Raw genomic sequence first — 12,818 nt, 5'->3', positions numbered from 1 at the left:
GGGTCCTCCTTCTACCACCCCCTCCCACCAACTAACTTTTCCCCCCCCCCCAACCCTCCCATTCTGCAATAGTTTCTCTCTAAGGAAATCTGTGCCCTCCTCCTCCGAACAAGGATGTCAGGTTCACATTGGCCAGTGTAGCCTAACTTAAGTCCATAAAACAGAGCATCAATCGTGAGTGCCTAGCACCTCGCTCTGATGAAGACGACCAGTGGAAACTGTCTGAAGATCGCCACCCTGCCACAAGAATGCTGTGGAAGAGGGAAGCCTGTTCTACTACCAAGGACAGCTACTTTTCCACTACTGCTTATTGGCCAGAAGGCAGCTGGGTGCATCCAGTTAGCAGCAAGTATGGGAGCTGGCAGGGAAAGGAGAGGGATGACAGTAACTTTTCCTTTTGTAGCAAGACACCTACGATGAGCCCGCTGAGCTCACTGAAAAATCTGTTCACTTTCGGTTTTCAATAGAAAACAGAAGATTTCACGAACTTGAACGTTTTCATGGCTAATGTTATTTTCTATCCCCCTGGCACCTTTGGGTCTAGTGCCTCTGGCTGGCCAGCGCAACACTCCCCCCACCCTAACCTTTCAGGGTCATTAAGCAAGTCCTAGGCAGGCTCCCCTTGACAATACGCTGGGGGCGGGGCACAGATTGTCTCTAAAATCACTTCCCCATCCTCTCTCTTCCCCACGACTTCACATCTCTTCTACACACCAAATATCTTTATGTGAAACCACGTTATATAGAACTAATTAAGTGATTTAAGACATGCAAAGGGGAGCTGAAATATATTGTATATAATTCTATGTTCCTACTTCTAATACATTTCAGTTCCTCCTCCTCCTTAATCCCATGGCTTCAAAATTCCCAAATATTTTACATTTCTCATAGTCCACCAGCTACCAATCTATAAAAGGCGCAACGTGGAGACAAATGGGAAGGTTGCTTTTGTTGGTTTCTCTTTCAGATAAATGTGAGCTGCTGGACTGAGTCCAGGTTATTCATGAAGGCCCGGCTAGCCTGAAAAAGGCATTTCGAAGGCCTACTGGAGGCCATGAATGACGCCGAGAGGGATGGTGCCCTGGAGACTGCTAGAATCTTTTGGAGCTGCTTTACCAGTAGGCTGGGGCCCAAGAGATGAGAGAGGAAGTTGGTTGGCAAGATAAGTTTTTCATGTTCGTTTCAATTCCAAAGGGAAGGACAACTGCTCTGCAATCCCCTTTGAGATCAAGATTGCAGTCTCAGGACTCCATAAAGCCAAGCCAGAGACACTGATAAGAGACCATCCTCAGACAGATAGAAAGTGCTGGGGGGGCGCTCCTTCCACCCCCACCCCATGCCCCACTGGTGTGATCCGATGGGACACACATGGAAATTCCTTCAATGTCCCTGACACACAGGACACTTACTTAGACTGGGTCTGCTTGGTGATGTTTCGAATGGTGGCACCTTCTTTCCCAATAATCGCTCCAACAAACTGGGTTGGGACCAGCATACGAAGCGGAATATCATTATGGTGGTTCTGCGCAGCAGCTCCTCCTGGGGATCCCTGTCTCTGCGGTCCCCTGTGGCCGTAGCCACGGCGACTCGGCCCGGCCGCAGAGCTTGAGGCAGGTGGCTCGGCCAGTTCATCCGGGATGTAGGCAACTTTCAGGCTGTAGCCCTCTAGTTGAAAGCCATTCAGTTTCTCAATCGCACTGATACACCAACAAACGGATATGGCAGGGTGAGGGAGAAAGGAAAGGAATGAAAACAAACCATAAGTTAAGTTTAATGGTCGAAGACCAAAAAAACTTAAGACTTTTTCTTGCAAAATTTTACAGAAGAGACACACAAAGAAACAAACTTGAGGTTTTGTTGTTGTTGTTCATTTCAACAAGGCAAAATGTTGGGGGGGGGGGGAACGACGACACACCAATACCCAACAAGAAACACAGAGACATGCTTAATTCCAAGTGCTCACATCAACAGTGCCAGAGAACTGTGATTCAAAAGTGGGTATGCTTTACCAAAGCAGTTGACAAACCTTCTAATCTTCAGTGAAACAATGTCATCAATCACAGAGACTGGAAAATTGATCACCCTATTGATAACCCACTCTGGAGCGATCTTGGGATCAGACGCAGAGTCTATCCCTGGACCCTATAACAGAAGCCTTGCTAGCTCCCTTTCTGTTCTCACTACCTAGGCTGAGAGAGCCAGCAGAAGAATAAGCAGCAATTTTGGTACCAGGGATAAGCAGGACAGAACATATGATCAAATTAACTTTGTAATCTATGATGGAAAAATAATATATTCATTAGGAGGGATTAGTTACTGTCCTGGGGGTACATTTGATTTCAACGAGGATCATTTGTATCTTTGCTAATGAAGTATACGTGTTACATTTTTGTAGCCTCAATTTGAGTGTTCAGGTTGTTCAACTCTTGCTGTTGCTCTGGAACCCAAAGCCAATCCATGAGGGGAAGAATTTAGTGTACAAGGTCAAAGATCTCCCTAAGAAAATATGCTTGTGGGGCAGCTAGGTGGCACAGTGGATAGAGCTCAAGTCTTGGAGTCAGGAGGACCTGAGTTCAAATCCGGCCTCAGACACTTGACGCTTACTAGCTACATGACCCTGGGCAAGTCACTCAACCCCAACTGCCTCATCAAAAAGCGAAAAAAAAAAAAAAGTTCTTGGGATACCAGGGGGAAATTTCTTTATTGCTAACAGTAGAGTGCATTAAATAAAAATACTGAGTCTAACTGATAGGCGGTCTAATTCAACACCAGTTATCATCTGGGTTGGCAACAATTGAGGAAGAGCCAGGAAATTAAGTCAGAAATGAGTGGGCAATGTTAGTCTTCAGAGGAGCTGTTAGGTGTTCTGCTCCTCACCTTCACCCTGGCTTCTGTTCTAACCTAGAAATTTCACCTATTTGATGTCACTTAAATATCTGAGGAGTCCAAGAAAACATCTGTATACTATTTCCAAATGGCAGGTGGGCACAAAAGGCAGGTAGAATGAAGCACTTGAAATAGTCCTCATACCACATGATATACACACTCAGAAAAAAAAAAAGCAAACATGGAACCCCAATCAACTTTGCCCCAAACATGACAACATGGCCCCAACAGTGAATCCAAGCAATGCTTCATGCAATACCCACGCAGATACATCCTCCACAGTTCATTTTCCTCTGTTACACCATTAGAACAAAGAGACTGGGATAGGAACCACTACTGGGATTTCCCTGGTATAGAGAAATCTCAGGTGAGAAAACGCCCTCTGCCATTACAAGTCACCACCTGCTCTGCACGTTCAATCCTGCCGATATTGCTTGGAGTGCTAGGAGATGAAGTATCTTTCTCCAAGACACACAGCCAGGATATGTCACAGGCAGGGTTTGAACCCAGAGCTTTGTGTCTTCCTAGCCAGCTCTCTATCCACTACATCATGCTACCTCTTTCTCTAGAACAACAACAAAAAAAACCGCAACAAAGCAATGCAATTCAACCCTAAATAAAGACGCCGACGTCTTCTCGATGCGGTTCTCCCAGGAGCTCCGGGGGGTCCAGGTCTTCCCGCTGATACACTCTGCCGAGCTGGGCCTTAGAATTATACCAGAAGGCCCAACGGGGCAAAGTAGAGCAGAGGTAAGAAGGTCATCGATGGTGGCATCCTGTAACACCACGGTCACATTCTCCAGGAGCAAAGCAGACGGTGGACGAGTTCGGTGCTGGACTTACTAATCCTAAACTGATAAATATTTCACCTAGAATAAAAAGTTAAAGGGGGAGGGGCATATAGGAAGTGTCACCAGCATTTGTTAGCCCTTGTTGGGCAGGCATCAGAAACATGCATCTCAGAAAGCCAGGTCTCGGAAAGCAAGCAAAGTTGACATGCACGTCCAGATGAGCAAGGCCCTGAGATCACCTCCTTCTGCCTTCATCGCCCATGTATGTGACTGTCTTTAATTTCTTCTTAGGGAGCAACTCCTTCCAACTCATCCAAATGCTCTTGTGGAAAATGCCACACCTCAATTAAGTTGGGGGAGGGCACCTCTGAATGAACACAAGAGTTCAGAAATGGACACCATCACTAAACACTGTACAAGTGAGTCAGAAGGGAGAGGGGATGGCATTTTTGACCAATCAACCACCAGCCCTCAAAATAACATTAAGCCCTCTTTGAAAGAGAGACTAGAAGAGAAATAGTACATGAAGGTATTCCTGTACAACACATCTGACTGATGCAAGCCACAGCTATGGCTCTACCGAAGGGAGGAAAGGTCAGGGGGATTCTATCAACACCCTGCCCTATCCCAACTTGGAAGTTGGGTGCTATTTGCTTCACCAGCCCGTAGTCCTCTGAGGGCGAGTCGATTCCAAGCATGATGAGTATTTCCAATATTATATATATGTGTGCGTGTGTGTGTGCGTGTATAAACATGCAAACACACATACACACACATAAAGATAAATATGGCTCAGATCAACCTTCGTAGGTAAAACGAGGCCCTTCTGTCAGGCTAGATGAAGGAGAAAGCATATTTATCACAAAATCACAGGATCCCAAAGCTGAAAAGGGACAAAAGCAGCCATCTGTTCCAACCTGAGCCCAAACAAGCATCATCTCTCCAAAATCTCCTTCTGAGCTAGGTGAGTAAACAGTTATCAAACGTCACCTAGGACCTGTGGAGTGATGGATCTGAGCAAGGCATTGGAATGCCAAGAAAATTCAGTCAACTTGTTCAATTTTATGGATAATTTTCAAACTTTATTATGTGCCTGCTTTAAAAAGATTTTTCTTTGCGGGGGGAGAAGAAAAATCAGCTCACATTGCAGAATTATATATGACCTCAGTTCTGAAAGCACACGGATCCAGTGCAAAAAATTGTTCTGGTACCACAAGCAATAAACTCCAGGGATAGGGCATTGCTTCTCTTCCTCCCCCTCCCTCCCCTCAGATACCCCTGAAAATGCCCATAGTGCCCTTAAGTTAGAAGCAGCCTCCAAACAAGGGAAGGATCTGAGCGAGCAAGCATCAGAAACAAATTATTTCTATACCTAATGCAGACCAATGGGAGACAGGGTCATTCCTCCAGAATTCCATGGTGGCCCAAAGGGGAGCATGCATGTGGCCAGCTTTAGCTGACAAGCTAACTTTGCAGCACACCGGAGTCAAAGAGTGAGGCTGAGTTTCTGAATGTGAAAAAGAATAGTTGAAACTCAAGCTTAGTGACCTTGATATTTGGTTAGATTACTTAGCAAGATTTGCTGCTATGCCCAAGGGATGTTAGTATCAGCTCTTTAGGAAAATCATGTGACTTTTCCAAGCATATCAAGTTAGTCAGGATATTGACACATACATGAAAGAATATGACATTTCAGGTTAGACATTTGCTTTCATCATTAGGTCCTCACAACAACCCTGTGAGGTAGGTCTTCCAGCCAACTGACCATGAGGCAAGAATGGTTATCCACATGGGATATTAGCCAACTTCCAATACCCTCATTCCCTGCTCTTGGATGCTTTTACTGCACAAGTTAGGAGAAGGAAAGTTATCAATTCTGCTTTTTTTTTTTGGATGTTCTAAAAAAAAAAGTAGTTGTTTTTTTTTTTTAACAGCACCTTTCAGAGCAGAAAGAGGTCTTTGAGTTCATCCAGGTAAGCCTCTCGAGTAGGGAAAATGGGCGCCAGATGAAATGACTTAGTTTAGGTCCCACAGAACAGAGAGAGGGAAAAGCAGGAGGACTGAGTGAATTGCGAGATAACCCCAACTCATATCTAGACAGTGCCTGAAGGTTTGTAAGTCACATGGCACATGTCACATGAACATTTTAAATGGAGTCAGGTAGAAGGACAATTCTATATCCTTCCATGCTACATGCTTTTAGCAAGCAATCCAATGCAATGTGTGAGCTGGAACCCGAGGACAAGTTAGGAAGGACAACAATACCTTTCCTCTTCAAGATGTTGCCATTGTCCAGCCAGTTACACAGTTTGACATGTCATCTGGTTTTACATTAGTGGAAAACAAGCAGGGAATTTGATGACAATGTCTCATTTGAATACTAGAGGTCAGACGCCAGTTTGGAAGCCACTGTTCCCTACTTTAGCCTCCTTCCTCGTGGAGCCCTTGCTCAGGCTCTTACTGAGATTTTTTTTCTTTTTCAATTTTCAGGAATCCTCTAAACTGGTCCCTACTGGATTTTATCTTATTTTATCAAAATCATTTCTTGAAATTACAAAAAATTACCTTGCTTTTCAGCATCATCTATACAACTCATGAGGACACTATTGATTCCTTCACCTAAGATACTGATAAAAATTATAGTTTATGTGGAAGACACACCAGAGTGTCCCAGAGGACCTGGAGGGTGATGCCATTTCTTTGATGACTCCTCTTTAGGTATGAGCCTGGAGCCAGCTGTTCACCTCCCTAACAGTGGATAACCAAGACCTGACACCTTGAGTCATTGATGCGAACATTAGGCAGAGACTTTCCTGAAATAGAGTCCCATCAATCAGTCTTCCCTGTATGAGTGACCTGTCACTACCACAGATGGAAACTAGGGGGGCATCATTTGTCCTCCACTGAGAGATGTGGGATACTGCCTTTCCTCCTGGGTATTCAGGTGATTGCTTACTGGTCTTCAAATATGACTATATAGCAACATGAAAGCAAATGTTGTGGGGTTGGCTCCTCAGCCCCCTTTATTGAAGAGGGGGGCAGCCGTAATGTCAGAAAATGGCATCTAGACCCTAAGATACAGGTCATCAATTCTTAAGTATGGAAAAATACTCAACTGTTTCTTTCTTATAACATGGCTTCCCAATTTCCAACTCTCTTTGGGCTGGAAGATTGGCCAACATTGTCTTGCCAGCCTCTTTGTCTTTCCATATAGTAGTATGGTGCCTGCCCTTCTAATGACCTGTGACTTTGCAAATATTAGTAAGACTTTCATAATCTAAAGGCCCTTGGGGCTATAGGCTGCTGGAATCCTAGCATTCCTGGTAGGTGAAAAGATTGTAGGTCAAGCATCAAACTCTAGCTGAAGCTCTTCAAGGCAGCTGTCACTTGTAACACAACCACTGGCTGTTGGTTTGTTTTGTGTCAACCGGACCACTTGAGGTGGTTGTTCTCCTAGATATAATTACATTAATTCCAGCCAACCCAACAAACCTACCAGGCAATCCTCAAAGTTTTATTTCTCTGGGTTTGATCATAGAATCATAGATTTAGAGGTGGAAGGAACATCAGAGGTTACAGAGCACAACCACCTCATTCTACAGAGGATCTCATACCACCAATAACAAATCCATCTGTCAATGGTTCTGCCCATTCAATTGGATCCCAGATCTATATAATTATAATGTATGTGTTTGACTGAGGCAGACTGGGAGGAATGAGGGAAGACAAGAAAATGAGGTTGATCTATGGAATCTGGGGGTAAATACATTTCAATTTATGAAACAAATCCAACTGCCAAGAATACAGGCAACCATTTCTTAAATTAGGAGAAACTTAATCAAATGCCAGACTTCCAATTGGTACTTAAAGTCAAGAGCTCTGCTAACTTTTAACAAAGAATAAATCACACATTTTGTAAGATATACATACATACACACATACGTATATACAGTATCCATAATATATACAATCCCCATATAAAATATACACAATGCTCCTGTCTTGATGGGTACCAGTTAGAGAGACAGAGGAGCTCTTCATAAGCTCAGCTGGCTATGCTTTGGCCCACAGTATAAGTCTGTGGCCTAGCATCCCTGAAATTTCAAAGAATTATCTCTTCACATTTTTCACAGTAAAGAACATGAAGACAATGTGATCAATGTGAACCGCTGTTCCACCCATGAGCTTCCAGGAGAAAGCCAAGGGCGTTGGCAGAGGGCATCCATCTCCCTCCCTCCCTCCCTTCCCATACCCCCTCCCCTGGACATTAATGGTGTCACTAGAGCAAAATGATTTTACTGAAGTCAGGAAACCAGGTATAAAATGTAGCGGTACAGAATACTTACAGCTTCGCCTGCTCCTTGGTGCTGTAGGTCACATTGACCACGGCAGTCTCAGTATCAGTGTTCACTGGAGAATGAGAAAAATCCACAGGAACAACCAAATTAAGTTTTCCTTCTACTTCCTTTCTTCGATCAATTTGAAATCAAATGAGTTCAAGAGACACATACCTTGCTCACAACTCTCCACCAACCCATACTGAGCCAAGACGCTATCCAGAACCTATGAGGAAGAGAAGAAAATAATACAAAGCGGTTAACCGTTGGGATTGGTAGCAAAGATAAGAATATGTTTTTAATTGCAAAGCAAATGATGCTGGCCAAGAGCCATGAGATTAATGTGAGCCTTGATCTAAAGAACTGCAGGAAGGACACCACGAGAGGATACATGTTCCTCTGTCTTGCCCATCCCTGGATCCCTGGCTTCAAATCTATTTCATGCTGACTAATCTAAGAGCAAGCATGGTGCGGCAGCTTTATGGAAGCCCAGCTGCCTCGTTTCTAGGGATGAGGGAGAAAGGAGGCCACATTTTCACATAGACACAAACATGCAAACATTTCCTCCTGGCATACAGTTACATGAAACAGGAGCTGGAGTTCGTCATTTGAACGTTATCTTTTTACTTAAAAAACAAAAACAAGTTCCCCTTTAAAAAAAAAAAAACCCAAAAGCCAAAAACTTCCTTTTTGGACCCAGGGACAGATATAACCTAAGAGACTAAATTCCAGGGAAATTTAACTGAGAGAAGAAGTAGAGATTCCAAAAGACCCTGAGTTAAGATATAAGATGGGTGCTAGAGAAAAGGAGAGCTGAAAAATCCTCCCTAAGAAGTGACCGTTGTCTTTGGCATTCACACATGATCACAGTCAATAAAAAAGGGGACTGTGATTGCCTTCTGGGATGTCTCTAAGACTATGATCCTCAGAATTTCACACACACACACAGCTCCAAGGCTCCCACTTTCTGCCTCTACACTTGAATACCTGACTTGAACAAAGGTTCTGAATTCAGAATCTGGAACAGACCCCAATGAAAATGCAAGGCCCCTTCTGTCTCCTCCAACCTCTTGCTAGTTTTTTTCTTTAAATTAATTTTTTTAATTTCATAAGCTTTTCTCCTCCTTCTCTACAATTGAGAAGGAAAAAAGAAAACACAACCCTCTTTGTATAAAAATATCTAGCTCTCATTCATAATATTACTGATGTGTTGTTAAAATTGAATTTTTTTTAAATCAGTAATTTTTTTTCAAGATAGAAGCATATAAAATGGTTAAATACTTTCTCCACAGCTGGCTCTCTATCTAAATGTCTCATGATTCTCCTGAATAACTTAAAACGATAGGAACCTCAGTCCTACTACACTTTAAGAACAGATAATGCTTCTATAGATAGATGGTCACCCTACATCTAGCAACTTACTGGGTCTGGTATTGTTTACCTAACTCTCCCTCTCTTCGTAGCCTGACCACACATGTGGTCTGCACAGTAACACTGATCATGGAGAGAGCACAGAGGCAGAACAGCCAGGACAGATAGGCAACCCTAGGAGCATCTCAACTCAAAATGGAGAGAATGAATCTCCCTATAAACCAAAGTCCATTACAAAGCTCAGGGTGAGGCAATGCAGTGTGTGGAAGACTTACATTTTGGAGAAAGTTTGGGTAGGAAAAACAAAGACTTAATCTAAATTTTAGAAACATAACAAATGTAATACTAACACACTTATTTCACACTTAAAGCTTGCTGTGCTCTTTCATACAACAACAAAAAAACAAAGGTCACTCTCCACTGCCCTTTATTAGGATAGCAGGAACTGTCCATCCAAAATTCTATAACGTTAATGCTAGAAATCACCAATTTTGGAAGGAGCCTGATTATTCATCAGGTTTTTGTCTGCTCCCTTATTTTGTTGGTTTTTTTTTTTTTTTTTACAACAAAAGGGGCCTATTTCACTTAAATTAATTCATTTTAGAGTTTTTTATTTTGTTAAGAAAAAAGTGCACAAGGGAAACATGGAATCTTAAATGCTTCCTGTAAGCAATTGGTTCAATCATTAAGAATTGTCTGTAGTGATGGACTTAAGGAAGTAAATCATAACTTCTGAAATTGGCCACAATCATTGTCCAGTGCTCTGCCAATGTCACTAACAGAAGTTAAGGTCTTTCCCAATTCTCCTTCTATAAGCTTCCATACATCACATTAATGTTACCAAAATGACATTGTGCCACTTCTCTCCTCAAACTGACCCAGTTTTTAAAAAACTGAATTCAAGTTGTAAAAATCTTAAGTAGCAGAAATATACATGGGAGGGGGGAATCCATTCAGAGGCTCTCCATTTTATTTGTATTCATTGCACATTTTATAAACCAAGAGATAATGAATGCCTTCATTTCCCCAACTGTCCCGTGGATGAAAGACTTGTAATCCTTCAACAACAATTAAGAGTAACAGTCCTTAAATGAAATAGGCACAGGAAATTGGACAACTTCTCCTTTGAAGGCAGGAGATGGAGTACAGAGGGGGTCTTCTATGAAGGTTGGGACTCATCTGGAAAGGATCTGCCATATGAAACAATGCCAGATTTCATGTTCCATGTCACCCCAGTCTACTCAAACCACTAGAATAACTTATCCTCTTGACCATGAGCCACTCTTTCTTGATTAAAAGGGGGACAGGGCAGTGAATAATTTCTACAGAGAAAAATAAATTAAAACCTTACGATTTGGAAGGGACTTGGAAGGTCATCTAGTCCAACCTCCTCCTACAGATGAAGAAACTGAGGCAAAGAAGAAACTCAAGTGATTTGTCCAAGGTTATCTAGTTGACGAAGGGGCTAGAAGAAACTAGGATCTTTCCACTGATTTGCTTATTATCTATATCACATGAATCTGGGCCTCTGCCCTCTCTATGCCCAGGACTTCTCTCTCCTCACACCCCTAGTCAATAAATTATTTTCTGCATTCTTGAACAACTCCACTTTACACTTCTCTCTCATGCTTCAACTGATCCTTGACCTACCCACACCCACATCAAAGGCCCAGGCACTTATAAGTTGTGTGGCTCTCCCTGGACAGGTCCCCTAACCTCTCTGGGTCTCAGTTTCCTCATCTGTAAAAGGAGGCAGTTGGACACAACAGACTCCAAAGGTCTCTTCCACTGTTAAATATTGTCCTCAGTGAGAACATCCACGAGATGGAAGCTCATGATCACATCCCCTCATACTCATCCTCCTTTGTGATAAACAAGGTCTCTTCCAGTCTAAGAGCCTATATTGGAGGTGGAGATATGCACAGGCTCTCAGAATCACAGAATATTAGCACTGGTAGAAATCTCAGTGGTCCACTAATTCAACCTTATTTTACACAGGAGGAAACAACAATCCAGAGAGGTGTTGGGACTAGTCCAGAATCCCACAGTTCTTAAGTGCTGGGCCCTTTACACAGAATGGGGTGTCAATAAATCAAGCAAAGTACTTTAGGCACCCGGCTCTAAGTGGAAAAGAGGTGGCAGCTGAGAGTCAATCCCCTGCCCTGTTCTTCTCCCTGGGTCCCCTCTTCCAAAGCCAACAAAAAGGAGTACAATTTTGCTAGTGAGACAATTGCAGGATGTCTATCACTAAGCTAGTTCCAACCTGTACCACCTCTGTCCAGATGGCATCAGTGCCAGGAGTGGTCCCCCCATCCTTTAGCCTCCAAATGTGCATGGCTGATCCCTTCCCCTTCTTCCCCTTTGTCCTAAAGCATTCTCCAACTTTGGATCATCTGTAACCCTTCTTTGACAAGGATACGGCTGAATGCCAAATTACATGGGTGTGGGGGAAGAGAAGTTCCTAAAAACTTGTGTAAACTGGGGCCTAATAAATAGAGACATTCAATTGCTGCTCTGCACAGCTGCAGGGTGGGGGGGTGGGAGGAGGAAGAGGGGTGGGGCATGGAGGAAAAAGAGGCTAGGAATTGGGAATGTTAAAAAAAGAAAACAGAGAGACTGGGTCAGACTACTCCACACCCTCAGAGAAGGAGTAGCAAATGGAAAGGAACCTGGAAAATCAGAGTAGGGGAAGCCTAGAGTAAAAAGATCTCCTCCCCAAAAGGGCCATCATTTAGGAATTTGGGTAAACAAGCTCTTCTTTAAAAATCCAGGGTGGGGGATAGTCACAGAGCACAGATAATGAAGACCCTCTTACCCATCCCAAGTCCTCTTCAGGTCCAACCACACTTTAATCAATAAACTGAATGCCTAAAACCAGAGATTGGCTGGAATGGGAATTCTGATCGGGAACAGAAGCTAGTTTGAGAGCCTGACACCCTTTTGGGAGAAGACAAGTCAATGAGGGGAGAGAGGTTTTAACCAGTCAAAATGCAACAAGAAGAGACTGGGTGCAGAAATGGAGGTGAGAAGAATCATCTTCTAGATCATTTTTCACCTATGGGGTCATGCTGAAAATCCTCTCTCCTGTTGTAACCAGATTGAGCTGAAGCCTGGTTACAACATAAGCTGTCTACCAAGCTGGCACCCATATCTCTGAGGACCCTTCTGGCAAGGAGCTGGTGTTGCTGCACCAACCCCTAGAAGCCTGCAGTTATCTGCTTTCCTTTCATCCTCCCAACCAATGTGCAGGCCCATGCCCACAGTGGGGGAAGAGAGAAAGACTTTGCAGTCAGCCCCATTACTATCTCTCCAACTATGGGGGGGTGAGGTGGGGATGGAGCTCAAAACCTGAAACAACCCATGCCCTGACTCACCAGGGTTAGCCTTCAAAATTAAGAGGAATATCACTGAATAGGGGATGAAAGAAAAAGTC

At 43.4% G+C, this 12,818-nt stretch overlaps 1 protein-coding gene across 1 annotated transcript in view; it reads right to left on the bottom strand.

Annotated features, from left to right (window-relative positions):
• Nucleotides 1–12,818, bottom strand: part of LOC114050610 (insulin-like growth factor 2 mRNA-binding protein 3) — a 100,477-nt gene that overhangs the window by 27,912 nt on the left and 59,747 nt on the right. The window contains exons 5-7 of the mRNA XM_027872434.1: nt 8,189–8,240; nt 8,024–8,087; nt 1,410–1,697 (exon numbers count right to left, since the gene is read on the bottom strand). Coding sequence (XP_027728235.1) covers nt 1,410–1,697; nt 8,024–8,087; nt 8,189–8,240 — 404 coding nt within the window. The remainder of the gene's footprint in view (nt 1–1,409; nt 1,698–8,023; nt 8,088–8,188; nt 8,241–12,818) is intronic.

Source organism: Vombatus ursinus, unplaced genomic scaffold (assembly GCF_900497805.2).
Source record: "Vombatus ursinus unplaced genomic scaffold, bare-nosed wombat genome assembly UNPS02014799.1, whole genome shotgun sequence".
Classification (NCBI taxonomy): Eukaryota; Metazoa; Chordata; class Mammalia; order Diprotodontia; family Vombatidae; genus Vombatus; species Vombatus ursinus.
Note: the sequence above shows the minus strand (reverse complement) of the source record. Positions and strands in the feature narration are given on the sequence as shown.